At 40.7% G+C, this 17,625-nt stretch overlaps 4 protein-coding genes across 4 annotated transcripts; 3 read left to right on the top strand and 1 right to left on the bottom strand.

Annotated features, from left to right (window-relative positions):
- The first annotated feature begins 2,621 nt into the window (after positions 1–2,621).
- LOC122015888 (F-box/kelch-repeat protein At5g26960-like) lies at positions 2,622–4,096 on the top strand. Its single transcript, XM_042572973.1, has one exon. It carries the CDS (start codon positions 2,713–2,715, stop codon positions 3,994–3,996), a length of 1,284 nt encoding a protein of 427 aa, XP_042428907.1. The 5' UTR covers positions 2,622–2,712; the 3' UTR covers positions 3,997–4,096.
- Positions 4,097–6,478: 2,382 nt separating this feature from the next.
- On the top strand, positions 6,479–8,386 carry LOC122015889 (psbP domain-containing protein 6, chloroplastic-like). The gene is made up of 3 exons (XM_042572974.1): positions 6,479–6,857; positions 7,256–7,572; positions 7,971–8,386. Exons 1-3 carry the CDS (start codon positions 6,521–6,523, stop codon positions 8,139–8,141), a joined length of 825 nt encoding a protein of 274 aa, XP_042428908.1. The 5' UTR covers positions 6,479–6,520; the 3' UTR covers positions 8,142–8,386.
- Positions 8,387–8,736: 350 nt separating this feature from the next.
- LOC122015379 lies at positions 8,737–12,193 on the bottom strand. Its single transcript, XM_042572239.1, has 4 exons — positions 11,695–12,193; positions 10,213–10,682; positions 9,240–9,520; positions 8,737–9,142 (listed from the first exon to the last, which is right to left on the bottom strand). Exons 2-4 carry the CDS (start codon positions 10,591–10,593, stop codon positions 9,058–9,060), a joined length of 747 nt encoding a protein of 248 aa, XP_042428173.1. The 5' UTR covers positions 10,594–10,682; positions 11,695–12,193; the 3' UTR covers positions 8,737–9,057.
- A 614-nt stretch (positions 12,194–12,807) lies between these two features.
- Positions 12,808–16,205, top strand: LOC122016463 (U2 small nuclear ribonucleoprotein A'-like). The gene is made up of 8 exons (XM_042573761.1): positions 12,808–13,032; positions 13,173–13,213; positions 13,706–13,835; positions 13,918–14,123; positions 14,863–15,036; positions 15,225–15,275; positions 15,405–15,566; positions 15,876–16,205. The coding sequence occupies exons 1-8, from the start codon at positions 12,951–12,953 to the stop codon at positions 15,879–15,881; spliced, it is 852 nt and encodes a 283-aa protein (XP_042429695.1). The 5' UTR covers positions 12,808–12,950; the 3' UTR covers positions 15,882–16,205.
- Positions 16,206–17,625: the final 1,420 nt, after the last annotated feature.

Genomic DNA, 17,625 nt, shown 5'->3' with positions numbered 1-17,625 from the left:
GGAGGTCAGAAGTCTAGCCTCCGTGGCTGGTCAGAAGTCAGGCTTACATGGTCAGGGTCCAAGTCTCAGCTGATGGGGCGGTCAAAGGATGGGAGTATAAGTCGGACAAGGGTCAGCCCTGGTAGCGGTCAAGGACAGGGCCCACGGGCCAGGTACAGCTGAGGACCGAGCCCACAAGCCGAGTAAAGGTAAAGGAAAGAAGGCCCTTGGCGCAGAACAAACTGGGTGTACAGGCCAGAACGTACAAGTCATGGATAATAATAGGTGAGCGCAGGTCGAGAAACAGACCTGGCGTACAGGTCGGGACGTACCAACCATGGATAACAGTAGGAGAACACAGGTCGGGATACAGATCGGGCATACAGGTCGGAACGCACAAGCCATGGATAACAATAGGTGAGCGTAGGTCGGGAAACAGACCTGCGTACAGGTCGGAACGTATAAGCCATGGATAACAGTAGGAGAACGCAGGTCGGGATACAGATCGGACATACAGGTCAGAACGTACAAGCAATGGATAACAGTAGGCAGAAGCAGGTCGGGACACAGACCTAACGTATAGGTCGGGATGTACAATCTATGGATAACAGTAAACAGAAACAGGTCGGGACACAGACTTAGCGTACATGTCGGGACGTACAAGCCATTGATAACAGTAAATAGAAGCAGGTCGAGACATAGACCTAGCGTACAGGTCGGGACGTACAAGTCATGGATAACAGTAAATAAAAGCAGGTCTGGACACAGCTCTAGCGTACAGGTCGAGACGTACAAGCCATGGATAACAATAAACAGAAGCAGGTCAGGACACAGCTCTCGCGTATAGGTCGGGACGTACAGGTCATGGATAACAGTAGACAGAAGCAGGTCGGGACACAGCTCTCGCGTATAGGTCGGGACGTACAGGTCATGGATAACAGTAGACAGAAGCAGGTCGGGACATAGCTCCAGCGTACAGGTCGGGACGTACCGGCCATGGATAACAGCTGACAAAGGCAGGTCGGGATACAAACGTAATGCACAGATCGGGACATACGAATCACGGATAACAACATACAAAAGCAAGTTGGGATACAGATCTCGAAATACAGACCCAGTGTCCAGGCACTACTGGACAAACAGGCCAAGGAATCGTAACCGCTTGTCAGAGAGTGTCAGAGAATAATCAATGTGTCAGGGAATATGCTAACAATCGGGTCTCACTACACCTTTGGTTTTGCCGCCGCCCTATTAGGAAGAGTCACGTGTCAATCATCGCTAGACAAATCCTGACAGCCGACATTCCCTGACACTCGCCAGGTCCTAGAAACATCCGTTGCAGTATAAAAAGAGATGATTTGTTCCTTATGCAGGTACGTTCACTCGTCATTTCTCACTAGTTTTTACCTTTCGTCTTTTCTCTGTGTTTTCTGGGGAAAAATTACCTGATTTGAGCGTCGGAGGGCCTGACCCGAGGACTTTTTCACTGGTTTCTGGTCTCTAACGACTCGTGGGCTCGTCTGAGTGTGCGCAGAGCAGCAGTGTCATCGTCTTGGTCATCTTCCTTCGTCAGCCGCCCGTGCGAACCTTTCAGGGGGGGTGCCAGATAGATCCGACGCCGCAGCGACTTTCCGTCAACTTCCAGTACACCAAGGTCCGCCTCCATCTGACTCAGCTTTCGGACGAGATCATTTGTCTTAGCATTAAGCTGCTTAATTATGCTCTGCGCATCATTGAGACATTCGTTTGGAGAATAATGATATGATGTGTTCGTCACGTTAGAAATCTATGTTAGAAATCTGTTTGAGAAATGATATAATGCTTTGTGTTCCCTGGAAGTCCCTCGAATAATTATGCTTTGCTGAAAATCCGTCTGGATAGTAATATAAGGCTAAGTGCTTCAGACCCAAACAACCTTTTACCCAGTCGAGCGGGCATAAGATTCACAAACCTCAGGGGATATCAACCTATGACTGGTCGATTATGAGATGAATCCAACATCCCGGCTGACCTAAAAGGTCGGCCACCTCAAAACTCAATCAGCTACCAACTAACTAGACATGTTATCTTTTAGGTAGAAGACCGGGCTATATATATTTGACCGGATTAAGAGTTAGTCGATCATTACTCGCCTAGTTTATACTCGGCCGATCTGAACCTTAGAGCGCTAATGTTGGATGAATGACGAAGCTAGTCAGGGGATGTTCTCTTCTATTGACTTTGACCGTCACGTCATCTTGACTTTGACCATCATGTCCGTCTCTCGGGTTTACTTGTCATAACACGTATCAGTATTATTTCTAATATATTAAATTTAACTTTAAAAATATAATACAAAAAATGAAAATTATAATGTGAAGAAATATGAAATAAATAAATTATGTATTTTTTTTAAAAAATATAAAAAAAGTTAATTTATATAATATGGAATTTTAAAATAAGAATTATTTAAATGCAAATATTTAAATATATAAAATGAATGCCTTATTATGCAGATATATCGATAAGGTTATTTTAAAAAATTAGAAAGTAAATCAACTTTAATAAAAATATTAGCTTTTTAAAAAAATTAATCGATTAAGGGATAAAGTGGAATTTTATTCCGTGATATAAAATAAAGTATGCATGTTGATATCGAAACATTTGTATTGTTTTGTTAGATTTCCTCATTTCCATTGTATTCTTTTCTTCCTTTCGACGGGGAAGAGGAAAGCAGAGGGAGAAGGGTTAGCCATGGCGGACGCCTGCAACTCTCGGAGCCTTTCGTGGCTCGTAAAGCCCTGCCGTCCCGATCCCCGCCGCGAGATCATCGCCCTGACGCCGCTGGATATCATCCACCACCTCAGGCCGTCTTCCGCCGCCCCAATCGCGTCGCTGCCTGACGATCTCCTACTCGAGTGCCTCTCCAGGGTGTCGACGTCCTCCCTACCCGTCCTCCCTCTCGTCTGCCGCCGTTTCTCCCTCCTCATCGATTCGCCTGCCTTCCTCCGCGTCCGCCGCTCTCACGGCCGCCTCCGCCGCACCCTCCACGCCCTCTCCCTTTCCGATCTTGGTCGGCTCTCCTCTGCTTCCCTCTCCGCTGATTCTTCCTTGGACGCCTCCTGGGACCTATTCTCCACTTCTTCCGGAGCCGTCTCACTTGAAGTCTTCGAAGGATCCTTTTCCTTCGCTCATGCCCGTGTGGCGGTCCTCGGACGCGCGATCTACATCATTGGCCGCGGAGCTACCCTCCGGTACGACACTTGGACTGGGGCGGTCTCCCCTCGGGCCCCGACCATTTTCCCTCGCAAGAAATTCGCCGCCGCGGCAATCGGAGGCAAGATCTACGTGGCCGGGGGCGCCGCCCGTACTTCAGCGGTCGAGGAGTACGATCCGGTGGCCAATGCGTGGCGGGTAGTCGCGGAGGCCCCAAAGCAGCGTTATGGCTGCGTCGGCGCCGCTTCCGGAGGGGTGTTTTACATTGCCGGAGGTTTGCGCGTCGGCGGAGGCGGGACTGGAGTGGAGGCTGGGAGGCTAGACGCCCATATTTGCGCTGGATCTATGGATGCTTACCACGTGGATGCGGGTGCGTGGGTGAGAGGCCGGCCGGGCGCCGGGGCAGGGTCGGCGGCTGCGGTGCCCGGAGGTTGGTGCGTCGTTGGGGCATGCGGATCGGGGCCGTACGTGTACGTTGTAGCCAGCCACGCGGTGGAGCTTTCCTTTTGGCGTTGGGAGGGGAAGGTGCGGAGGGGCGGCGGCGGTGAGTGGACGCGGCTGTTACCACCGCCAGTGCCGGCCCGTTTGGGCCTGGGCGGAGCTGTTCGCTTCAGCTGCGCTGCCGTGGGGGAGGAAAAGGTGGTGGCGCTAGTCCAAGTCTCGGTCGGGTGCTCTGGCCATGGCGGTGCAAGATGGGGTTCGGACAATTTGGCGGTGGAGGGCGCGTTGCTTGTGTACGACATAAGGAGCGGCGAATGGAATCGAGGCCCGGACCTGCCTACGAGACTTCGACGCGCCGCTGTTGTCTGTGTCGAGTTCTGACGAACGTTACCACCTACCATGTAGCGTCATTAAGCATTCACCAAGAGATTGATAGTTATAGATGTGATTGCCTAAAAAGTTGATCACATTCAATGTTTGAGATATGTCTAAGTAGTCTTCGGTCAATCGCTTGCTTTCTTCGATCAAACTCTGTAGATTGTTTCTGTTCTCTTTCACTTTTGTTCTCGTTCATCCATTCAGACACAGAAAATATCTTCTTAACAATTATCTATTCAGGTATTTGGACAAGCTTCTCACGTGCCATTTCATAAGCTTGGCATCTGGTGAGATTAAGTTCATATGATTACTGGTGAGAGTTTTTTTTTGTTTCCTTTCACTTTTCTAGATTTTAAGTTCTGTTTATTCCACAGGAAGTATTGTGACACAAGCATTTAGTCCGTGCAAATCTATCTTTGCTTGGACTTGATTACTTACTGGTTGTCACTGGAGGCAGCCATGTGATTCTTATACATATTTTTTTTCAGTTTCAGAATCCCGAGCATTCATGTAGTGTCTACAACAAGCTCCGTGCCAATTGGTGAGTACAATATTTGCACTGCATCTGATGAGTTATTTTTCCATGAACACGTGAAGGTTGCTCTACATGGTCAAGACAGAAGATTAATATATGAATTTTTGCTTCATGCTAGTACATTGTTGGGCCAATTGATAATACGATATATCATGTCATTAGTGTAAAAGCAGTTTGGTTGGTTTGTTAACGTCAAGGCTGGTATTTATTATATATCATAACAAACCTCATTCTATCACATGAAAGAATGAACTTGCTGTTGAACATATATTGTATCCTGCAGGATTCATTTTTCTCACATTTAGACTTTTATTATCCACTCTTTGCGTTTCTGATTGACTAAAGGCTTTTTTTGTGTGTGTTGGTCTTTGGTATGGAAGAGCAAATTGTAGTTTTCTTTTGTGTTGGATTATTCAGGAGTATCATTGTTTGAAGAGTAGAGCATGTAGGCTGTGATGAGTATAGAAATCTGTCTGTAACTCTCACTGCGTAAAAATAAGCTATTACAAGTTTCCTGTGTTGCTGAAACATGGGAACAAGGTACTCCAAGTAAGGTCATGACTTAGAGCATTTATATCAATCTTTATTATGGATCTATCAAGCTTTATTATTAATTAAATAAGAGGGAAGCAGCTCTTCATTTTCATTATTTGACTGCATGCTTTTACCCCCCATTCATTGTTGTTTGGCTCCAAGAAATAATGAATATTTAGTGATACTTATCTAGTTATCTCACATGCCATCTCAGAACTGGATTCTGCATCTTGTTCATTGTTTATTTGTCTCACTTAATTGGCTCTATTCGTTCGACTCTGCTCGTTTTGTCTATTTGTTTGACTGGATGTGACTTGTTTGATGCTCTTGATCTACTACTTACCCCTCAATTTATCATGATGATATTGACTTGTTTCCGATGTCTATTTTTAAAATAAAATAGAGTTAGAAATAGTTGTTTTTTTTGTTTTTGATAATTAAGATATTAGGCGACTTAACTAGCGGAGACGAGCGATCTTTCCTTAGTCTATCGGATAAATCCCAATGTTTTGAAAACCGTATTGGTCATTAAAATGGTGCGATGATCGGATCGAGATTTTTAAGATTTGATCGATTGAACCGATGATTCAATCGTTATATATATATATCATGCTTCAATCCTGATTAAACCTGTGATTTTGATCGATTTCGAGCGGTTTTGACTGATTTTGACCGGTTTTAAACGTTTTTGACCGGAGCAGTTTTTTGATTTTTTTTTACTTTAATGGTGAATCGGACTGGATCAAGAGCCGGTTCACGGTTCAATCGGTCAGACCGGCTGGTCCAGTCCGATTTTCGCAACACTGATAAATCGGTTTGTGGAAGTGGCTCTTTGCTTCGTAGTTAATATTTTAATTTTTTTTCATCCCATTAAAAAAAATGTATATCCTGTGTATTTTTGGAGCACAGATATCTTGGATCATTTTTTTTGTGGTTCAGGGGATGTGCTACTCGTATTTCCAGTCGGATCGTGGTTGCAATCTGACCATAAATTGTTACGATCCTTTTTTGGGTTCATCATCCCCATCAGGTTATAGTTTTTGTTCGGAGCGGGTGGCCGGTCGGAGGCTTCCGGTGGTGGATAAGTGACTAGGTTATTGGATGTCGAGCGAGGGTATCCTCTGGGCGGCCTTCGACCGTCCGTTCTGAACAAAAATTATAATCTGGTGGGGATGGTGAATCCAAAAAGGGATTGTAATCATTTGTGATCGGATCGTGGCTATGATTTGACTGTAAATATGAGTGATAATCCCATGGATCACAAAAAGTGGTCCAAAAAATCCTGACTATTTTTGAACCGTGTGTAATCAATTTTTCTATAAAAATAGTATAAGGACCAAATAAAATAATAATACCACGAAAATTAGTAATTTGAATTTATAATTGATTCGGATAAGATTATTAAAGCGTGGGCGTGGCTACTCTGCTTTGCTGCTTCCTATTTCCTAATCCCTGGCCATGGCCAACGCTTCGGTCGCTCCCCTCACTCCGCTTCTCGTCTCCACGGCCGCCTCCTCCCCATCCCTTTCCTCCCCTCCAGAATCCATCGCCGTAGTCGCGAGTCCGAGCAAACCCTCAGTCAACAACCACCGCCACTCCGTGCACAAGTACTGCCTCCTGGCTCGACGGCGGCACCTCGTCGCCGGGGTTTCCTTGTCCGCGTTCTTCTGGAAGGAGCCTCTCTCTTCGTTGGCCCGTGAGGTGGAGGTGGGTGCCTATCTGCCGCCCTCCCCCGTCGACCCTTCCTTCGTCGTCTTCGAAGCAACCTCCAAAGACACGCCCGCTCTTCGTGCTGGTACGTGCCCCCTGTTCCTTTACAAGTTCGTAGAAGACTTGGTTCGAGAGATCTGTATCTTCTTCCTACATTCTCGATTGGATATGCATTACCTCTCTCTTACCTTATTAAGTTCTCATCATTTGGTTAATTGTTTATCCAGAGAACTAAAAAGGCACAAGGTCCATAATTATTCTTTTAACAGTTTAAAAAAAGCCCTTTGTTACCTATCCTTACCTAGACTATGGATTATAAGCATTCCTTTTTCTGCTGTGTGCGACATTATTAAGCTTGTGTGGAAAACATTTTTGTATTCATAAAAAAAACATAGGGATGAAGATGCCATGGCATTGCTTCCATTTTGCACTTTGATAGTGGTTCTTATTTCTCTTCAGCATCTCATAGGTTTTCCTGTGCAGGCAATGTGCAACCATACAAATTTGTTCTCCCACCAACTTGGAAACAAACACGAGTTGCAAACATACTCTCAGGAAATTATTGCCAACCAAAATGCGCTGAACCATGGGTAGAGGTGAAATTTGAAGATGAAAAGCAAGGCAAAGTTCAGATTGTGGCTTCACCGCTAATTCGACTGACAAACAAACCCAATGCTACAATTGAAGACATTGGAAGCCCTGAGAAATTGATTGCTTCCCTTGGACCTTTTGTCACTGGAAACACATTTGACCCTGATGAGTTACTAGAAGCATCCGTTGATAAGCTTGGTGATCAAACAGTAAATTCTTAACTTTTGTCTCTCTTGTATGATAATTCTAGTGCATGTTTTTGTGCCTTTTCCTTTTAGCCTCACACTTTTAAGCTTATTTTAGAAAGGTAGCGATTTGAGAAATTATAGTTAACCATTCATCATCTCAGAATTCTATAAACATAGAAATTATAGTTGGCCATTCATGACCTCAGAATGGTGATCATTCTCTAGTTTACAAGTTTCCTTTATTTCTTGTGGCTTGACTGAATTGTAAGAGAGACTCTTTGGTCGTCTTTCACCACCATCAGTTAAATTACATCAGTCAGTCAATTTTTCATGATTATGTTCTTGGTTCTTTACATTATTCAAGAATATCAAGTGAAATGAGCTTATTAGCTTATCATCTTTCATTATCTCAATTGCAGTATTACAAATATGAACTCGAGACTCCATTTGCTTTGACGGGCTCACATAATCTAGCAAAGGCCACTGCCAAAGGAAATACAGTAATCTTGTTTGTAGCAAGTGCCAATGACAAACAGTGGCCAGTTTCTCAGAAGATTCTCAGAGCAATGCTCGAGTCCTTTCAAATATGAGTATCCTCATGATCAAAGCCTAGTGTGATTACCTAATTCTTCTACTCTAATGTTGTTAATGGCGTCATATCTCCCTCCGAGATTTGAAGACTGAAAATTTGATTTTGGCGTTTCCTAAAGGCAACAGAGCGGAGACTTTAGTTTCTTCTCAAAGTTATGAGACTTTTTCATATTTTTGTCCATACAAAGTGTCTAATCGTTAATGCTTGGAAAGAGATTGAAAGTTTTTTCCTTTGTGAATTGAATTGAATTGCCACAGTTTAGGATGAATAAGTGTTAAATAATTGGCTAAGATTAATCTCAAAGGAATTTTTATGTAGAAAATATTGGAAGGCTTCTCTTTGTTTTCTTTGTTATAATTGGTTAAGATTAATCTCAAAGGAATTGCCACAGTTTTGAACCTGTACTACGTCATTTATATTCATCATTTCATTAGAATGATATTTGATTTGCGGAATGAAATTTGACCAGAAAAAAAACAGTGAAAGCTGCGGATATCGTGGGGGTGTAGACGTGTAGTTAGTGATTTTTTGGCAAAAGTTAGCACTGCCACAATCAGCAATTTCTCTGATACAATCAGTCAATCCAGGCCAGGTTTAAACAAGAGTCATGAATTTATTAAAAAGTAGAATTTGGATACTAGTTACCCACTAAATTAACATTCCATTACAGAATTTACCACTTTAGTTCCTCATCGCACGACCAGACAGTGAGAAAAAGACAAGATGAAGTAGAAGTTGAAGGGCCACTCACACAATCGACCGTAGTAGAATAATCAATAACAAAAGGTTCAGAAACAATCATTGGCAAAAGCTAAAACTGCATGGCAACAACCGAGTAGTAGAAATTTCTTGTAGTTGCTCCTTTCATGGTACTTAGCTAGCCTTGGCAACTGAGAATCGCCATAGACACTATTTCAACATTTCACATCTGTCAAACCAGTGTAGCCCGGGATTTCTGCATTCGACTTGTAAGCACTTCTTTTACGAAGTGCTGCTAACCTGAAAACAACGAAGGCAACTATAAATCAGACATTTATTGCATGTTAAGATACTAAGAATGTTAAAAGATTTGAGCATCAGGGTTTTTGGACTTGACATCATCATCCCGGAGTCAATGTTATCCATGCCTTTCTGAGAGAGAGATTTCCTGTCGTGGCTGCTGATTTTGTAGGACTTGTTTTTACTATGTTTTTGTTTCCGGGGTTCTTTCTTTATGATCTTGTAACGTCGATGGTGCCCCTTCACAGTGTGGCAGTCAGATGTAACCCGTGGGTCATAGACATCTGGTGCCCACTTGACAGTCAATTTGGTATTCGGCTGCATGCCTATTTGAGCACGGCTTCCTTTCAAGGCTGAGATAAGCTTTGGTGTAGTAGACTGGGTAAGCCAATAAGAGTCATTCTTATGTATTAAAATAATAAAGTTACTTATATCAACTATTCTTTATCAAATAAAAATTGATAAACTAAGAAGTTTATCAATTTTAATCAGATTCTAGTATACGTTAAACTAAGAAGCAATTCCACAAGAACATAAATAACCAGGTAAATTCAGATAGGTATTGAAGGCACTGAAAGGTTGAATTGAAGAATGTGCCATAGAACTGTAATTATGGTGAAAATTACAAATAAACCAGACTAACCAAGTCAACGAATCTAGCAGGTTCATTAAACCAGATTCTAGTATATTGTATCTATGGGATATTAATAAGTCAACTTTGGAATATTACATTGGCTGACATGTATACGAATCATATTCAAAAATCAAAATTAACTTCAATGTCACTTGGACTTTACACCTAGGGACTGTTTGAACGTCTATGACCCTTTTGTGGCCATAAGTGAATGTGCACTCCCTCTATGCTTAATAAGCTTATACAGCCATAAATGGCTTAAGCTAAGGCCTTTAAAGCAATATGAGGAGGATGAGAGTCATCCTAACATAAGTTAGGAAAACTAAAGAAAGATGATTTATCCTAACATTTATATGCAACAACTTAATATGACATCTCTTTGTAACAAAATTTGGACAGCGGATAGATTTAAAAAATGGTATGAAAACGAACTTACAGGGTTTTCAGCGTTCTCAACATCTCTTGTTATACTCAGTGGTTCTCTTGTGTCCTGGGAAGGAGGTGATTGCAAATATTCCATCAAGTGTCCAGAAGCATGCTTGTTAAAATCCTCCAATTTATTGTCATCCATTGGAGTTATGTCAACCTGATTGACAGCATAAGTTTCATCCTGATCTGTATCAAGGTCACTATCACTATCTTCCTTATAAGAATCGCCAACATGAAGGATTCCATTAAAAAACTGTCCAAGTTCTCCAATTATCAGTTCATCCTTCTCATTAATAGACAAAATGTCAAGATCCTCCAAGGCTACATTCTTCAAAATATTTTCCACGACGGTAGGAGTACTGCGTTCATGCTTCACTGAAGATTCCATGAAGTCAGGACTGCAAAAGAATGGATCAGTCTCAGAATCCCTAGAAGTTATCTTTTTGCAAGACAAACAGCTGGCCAGTCGCTTGAACGCTGTAAAATAGTATTCCTTGTAATAATCAGCAACATCTATGATAAGTTAACGGAAGTAAAGAAGTTATATGCCACAGCTAAGTTCTAGATCATAGTTGTAATAACTGATGTTCCAACAGAGGGATTTTTGTTAAAAGAGAATTCATCTCACAAGATATTGATAACTTTGAAGTGGTGAAATAAATATAATAAAACTTTTGATGCACATGTAATGTAGGTATAGCTCTTGGTTAGAAGAACAAGAACCCAAAGTGTATAGCATAATATCTGAGAAGATGATCTATTGAAATTGAAATTTCATTCACTTTCCAAACATGTGCAATGCGCTTGGAATCGTACAGGTATTTATATTGAGTTAGTTTCGAGAAGATCTAGTTCCAAGGAAAAGAATCACATTTCGAGGAAGATAGGATCTTCAATTATTATTCCTTGCCAAATGAACAAAAAAAAAATGCTTTAATCATCTTTACATTTGTAGACGAGAAAAAAAATAATCCAAGTAGCCAAATCTGCAAACAGCAGTAGCAAGGATTGAGCAAGTACAATAATGATTAAAAAAACATCTTGTGGTAGACTTTTGCTTCCCTGCAGCAATTATGGATTTCATCTACGAATAATGCAAGAGGATTATTAGTTATATTTTTATGATCATTCACCTAGACAACCTATAAACTGTTTGGTTAAATGATCCAGACCTGAAAACTGTTTAGTTATACAAACTGACTGAATAAGTGTCACCAGGCATATCACCAACTATTGAGTACTGAGTACTGGCTATCTGATATTCTGATGTTCCTTTCAGTTCACATCGATGAAATGGTCAAGCGACCTCGAGGAAAAAAATTCCAAGACAAGCAATCCCCTCAATAATCCTCAAATTAAACGTCTTAAGAACAAAAAGAAGAAGCATCTCATCAAAACGCAAATTTTCTTATAGCACCTAAAAGATCTATACTCATAAAACAGTAATCTATTAAAAAAAAATAACAAATCAAGAAAATAAATGAAATACCTCTATCAAGTTTCTTTACGCGTCCGCACCAAGAACAGCAAAACCCAAACTTTAAGATCCCTAGGCAACTCGAAGCACGTGTCGATGAATGAGGAAACAAGAAAAGAGGGAGCAGGAGAAGAAAATCGAATGGAGAAGAAAACCTAATGTGTTCGCAACCGGGGTGAGATTTTAACACCCCTCGGGAAGCAAATGTTAGCTAAGATTACTGCGACGATTCCACTTATTACGCGTTTGTTTAAAACGGCTGGAATTGGATTTGCTATAGGAGGTAAGCGGAAACGAAGAAGAGTAGAAAGCTGATCGCGGGTGGAGGGTTTCTCCGAGCACCGAAGGCATGGTCGATGCTCTTCGAAACAAATGGCACAAAGCCCTAATCCGCCGCCGATCCCAGTTTTCCGAACTCTCCCGATCGCATGCAAAGCGAAAGTATCGAAATATTCAGAAGGAGGAAGGAGGAAGACGATGAAATTTGCGCGACCTGATCGACAGATCGGAAGGAAAGGGCAATGACGCTTATAAAGGCGCCGCTTTTGTGCAGCGAGCTAGTCGGTCGCCACGTTACCCTAACGGGACCACGTGTTCTTATGGCTTAGTCTAATAATTACAAGGGTAGATCTCTGTGTCTAAAACATGTGTGACAATAAGTATCATTCCGTGGAAGGATAAGGATGAGGCTTGAGACCGTAAAAATCATCGCTGTGCCAACCAATCCACCAAACTCGGAAAGAGCCTTGTCAGCGGTCGAGAGAAGCTCCGCGGCGGTGCCAGCGGAGATATGACGTCTCGGAACAGCGTTGCCAGGCGTATGATTGGCTTAATGTTCCTGTTTGGTGGCTCGGACCTGAGTCGCCAGGCACAGGCGTGTTTGACCAATAGAAAGCACGCAGATTCTTAGACCGGTGGATGCAAAATCTGACCGGGCATCGGGTTCAATTGTTTCGTGCCAAGCACTCAGATTCTTAAACTGGACCAAATAAATCGATTCGACCGATTAAATCCAGAATAAAAATAAAAAACTAATTTAGTTCAATTGGATTTTGAAAAGTGAAAGCGGGCTGGCGGATCCAAATCGAAGAGATCCGAATCCGTCGACACGACCGTGAAGAAAAGGGATCGGCGGCTCTCCGCGGTCGCGGTGCTGCACGGAAACCCTACGCGAGGTTTTTGCTCCATCGCTTGCTGCCTGCAACCGATTTACGACGGTTCTAAGTCTTTTTCCAGTGTAGCGGCGGGCGGCGGCGACAGCAGAGGACATGGTGAGGCTGACGGCGGACTTGATATGGAAGAGTCCGCACTTCTTCAATGTCATCAAAGAGCGCGAGCTCGATCTGCGCGGTGAGTACTTCGCCCTCTGCTACGTGACTTGCTTGCTTGTTCTTCTTCTACCTATCCTTCCACGGCCTATCGTATTCTCCAAATCACACGCATTTGGAGCCGTCGTGGTTCTGATGTGCTGTTTCTGATGGTGGTTTCAGGTAATAAGATCGCGGTCATCGAGAACCTTGGTGCTACGGAGGTGAGTTGGACTTGGCTCTGATTTTTGTCTCTATTTGTGTCCTGATTATTGTATTTATTCTTGAGCTCGTTTTAAGTGTCCCTAATGTTAGATTGCATCAGAGCTAGACTTATGTCCTGACATACAGTTCAAAATTAGGCTTTTACTGTCAGTATTAATTTCCGGCAAAGTTTCATTGTGAAGTTACTGGCAAACTCAGATGGATTACATTGGATTTCTCAACATTCAGTACCGGTTTTGACTTGGACATGCATTGTAATTTGTGTTAATGTAATATTCATCACTTGTGTGACAAAGCATCGTTACTGTGATTTTATGCCTAAATGCATACAGTTAAGAAAAGAAGTCCTTGTGACAATATTCATTTCCTTATCTTACTTGTTTGTTTGGAGAGAGAGGGGAGGGGATCTAACCGAGAAGATGATACTCGCCCTAGAATCTTTATCTTACATGTTCACATATATTTATCTGATTTATTTTTTGTCTGTGCAGGACCAGTTTGACACCATTGATTTATCTGACAATGAGATTGTGAAGCTTGAAAATTTTCCCTACTTAAATCGTCTTGGTACTCTGTTGATCAACAATAACCGCATCACTCGTATCAATCTGAATCTTGGAGGTTGTATCTTGGGCCTTAAGCAGAATTACCTGCCTGTAATTCATTGCCTTTTAAATCACTTTTCTTCCACTAACTTTTGCAGAATTCTTACCAAAACTGCACACACTGGTTCTCACTAATAATCGGTTGGTAAACCTGGTGGAGATTGATCCTCTAGTATCTCTTCCCAAGCTGCAATTTCTTAGCTTACTGGATAATAATATTACAAAGAAGCCAAATTACCGACTGTATGTGATTCACAGACTCAAAAAGTTGCGTTTGCTTGATTTCAGGAAAGTGAAACAGAAGGTTGGTTGAGTTAATTTTATGCTGCGATTCATACAGGAAACATGTTATTTTCTGCTGGATCTGTGTTTTATTATTTTAACCTTACTGTATATTTTGCTATTCAAAATATTACATCTACATTCAAATAGTTATTTTCTAAGTTTCTTTGCTAAATTAATTTTCTAAAGAGTAGTGGGCAGATGTATGAGTTTGTTACTTGGACACGGCATTTATGCCTCCTTGAGCTAGAGTAAACAAGAATATGAAAGCATATGGATGCAATGCTCTAATCACATGGAAGTAAATTATAGAGGAAATAAGTATGTCCTCCGGAGGATTGAGATTGCGGTTGATTGAAAGGTCAAGAGATCGTTGAAATTAATTAACATCAAATCCATGCTAAAATTTAGGTTCACTTGGCCAGACTAGTGCTAATTCTTGTTGTATGTTGATATGAGTCGGCACGATACTGAACTATTCCAAGCTACCAATGACAGTAGTAAAACAAGATCTAAAACCTTAGCGTACAATTTTGTTAATGTTTGTATTTAAAATTAGTTCATCTGAAATATTACATACCTGACTCTGTAGGGTGATTTACCATAAATTTCTAATGTTTTAATTTTAGAGGTAAATTACTGGGCATGATAATTGTGCTTGCTGCTCCTGTAAAATTTATTGTTTTGTTTTATACTAGGCACTTGTTTCACTTTTTTTTGTTTTTTTGTTGTTGTTGTATTGGTGCTGTTTACACTACTAGGAGAAGACTGAAGCAGAAAGGCTGTTTGCATCAAAAGAAGCTGAAGAGGAAGCAAAGAAAGTAGTAATTCCAAAGACATTCACGCCAGTTGAGGTTCCAACTGAACCAAATGTTTCACAATTAGAGCAGCCTCCTAAAGTCACCCCCACTCTGGAGCAAATTACTGCTATTAAGGTAACTCCTTCCTCTTTGCCAATAAATGATGTGCTAGAAATAAGTGTTCTTCCTAATGTAATCCGTCTTTTTAATTTAACCGCTTATTATCTGTGTTACCTCTATCACAATGCTGAATGACCTGTTTTTGACAACATTTACAGTTAGGAATTGTCCCATTTGTTGATCTAATAATTTGTTATATGCAGGCTGCGATCATCAATTCTCAAACTCTTGAAGAAGTTGCTAGGCTTGAAAAGGTATGCTCATCACTATCGAACAGGCTAGTTAAGCAGTTATAGTAGAATACACCTGTTAGAAATAAGTCTTTGTTTTTCTTCTTCTAGTTTTAATGTGTTACCGAAATTGTGTTTCTTTCTGCTATACAGGCACTAAAGTTAGGTCAAATTCCTGAAGAATTTATGAATTTGGGAAAGGAGACCAATGCATCGGAAGATATGGTAGTTGATACAGTGAAAGCAGATGACCAGAATGAAGGAAACGAAGTTCAAGATAATGACCAGAACGAAGATGTTCAGCCAATCGAACAGGTTCTCTCGACCTAATATTCTACTTGCATTGCCCTTTTATTGGGTGTATTAAAAATTGTCAAATTGCCAAAAGACCACCACCATTGTTGTTGAAGCATTGGGTCAATATGCCAAAAATCATGGTCTCATTTTTGTTAAAAGGTCTGATTAAATACAATGTACTGTTAATAGATGGAACATATTTTTGCCAGACATTTTTTGATTTTTTTTCCAGATATTTAACACCCTGAGTTGTCTTTGCATTTGGAGGATTGAACTGTTTCTTGAAGAGTCATTTCTAATGCCTTCTCGTTTCTTTCTTCTCTTCAGGACTAGGAGCTGATACTACAACTGTGAAAGGGGTCTATTGCTAATCCTTTAGTGTTATCGTTCAACTGTTTGAAGCTACAAATGGGCAACTGAGTGTAAAAGCAATTGCTGAGCTAATTCCTATTCATGCGTTACCAAGCAACAAAGTGTTTGAAGCCTGCTTCATGCATTTCTATTCTACTTCATCAGGAAGAGAAAAAAAACATCCTTTTGTTAACAAAGTTAGTTTCTGTAAAAGATATATTTCTGTATTAATCCATCCAATGAATGTCCAAACTGTGTTTGTTCTGTTGAGGAAAATTAACCTGCCAGCCTTGGATGATTTATCTATATTAGTTTCTCTGGAGTTGCCACTACGATATGGTTTCTCTTCCCTGTTCTTGATTGTGGATGATTTGATTTTGATGGTATATATATATATGTGTGTGCATTGATTGAAGTAGTTCCTTTAGGGTATTTCGGTAAAGGTTTAAGCTCAGGTCAAATTCTGATCAAAACAATAAAACAGTGCAGCTCCATGTCGACCACTGGGTGGCCTCAAATTGATTCATTAATAATCCTTTTCCTTGGGCATAAACAGTGGAGCAACACGAGGATAGAGAAGTTTAAAGTAATGGAACAACTTGGAAGCGAAGGGAAAAAAAACACAACAAACCAAAACTTGAAAGTGACGAAAGAGGAAGCGAGCACAAAATTCCTTCTGCCGCTAGCTTTAGTACGCTCCCACCATAACGACGATCATGTGTTCTCTGGATCTCTCCCTCGCTGGTTGCTCAAGGCACGTTAATTTTGCCCTAAAAACCCATGTCTTTGGCTGAGTTCTCGGCACGCAAGGCATTACAACAATATGGGTCTTGTGCGTGAGCTTCACGGTGCAAATATTCAGGACTTAAAGTATTCTATAAAACTCATGTTGGTTATGATCATTCTCATTTTCATTTGGTTTGAGTCTCATCGGCAGACGACAGACCAAACAACTATAAACGAAAGTGTAACAAAAAGCTTAGTCTTTAAAGGATGCATTTTTCTTGTCCATTCCTGAAAATCCTCCATGAACAATCATTGTTCACGATAATTACTTTTTTCTAATAGCACTAGTCTTCTTGTTGTGTATAATTTAACCATTCATTAGTTGGTCACAACATAATGTTTTAATTTAATTAGCTAAAGTATACAATGGACTCCAACTAGAAATTAAATATAAATTGTTATTTTATTATATTGAAGCGTTTCAATCATAGGAGTGTGGTTCCACATGTTAAAGTTGTAATATTTATAATTTATCTGCATGAAAAAATTATAAATTTTTTATTTATTTATTTTATCTTTCAAAACATGAAGTGTGTTATGAATGTGCTCCTTAGTCAAATGCGTAGCCTCAAAGACCTATGACATAAAATATTAGAATTCTCCATCATAATTTAGGGTTTATTTTTTTCCTTTTTATATTTATAAATATGGGCCCCCATTTTCTTGCACTTGTTAACTTTAATCATGAATGAAATTTAGTTAATAATAGAGAAATGTTAAATTGAAATTTAGTTCCCGAATCAAACACGAAAAGTTCACCTAACTTACACACCAAAATAAAAATCCTAAAAGATTTTATTATTTTCATTTTTTTTTTTAAAAAACACAAAGTGTGAATTGGCATTCAAACATTGAATCTTGGATATGAGGTAGTATAGAGGAGCGCTTATAAATTTAAAAGGGAAGAAAATCATCCAAAAAAATATATTTCAACCGCGTT

Source organism: Zingiber officinale, chromosome 8B (assembly GCF_018446385.1).
Source record: "Zingiber officinale cultivar Zhangliang chromosome 8B, Zo_v1.1, whole genome shotgun sequence".
Taxonomy (NCBI): Eukaryota; Viridiplantae; Streptophyta; class Magnoliopsida; order Zingiberales; family Zingiberaceae; genus Zingiber; species Zingiber officinale.
The sequence above is the reverse complement of the archived record's forward strand: the minus strand, read 5'-3'. Positions and strand labels throughout refer to the sequence as shown.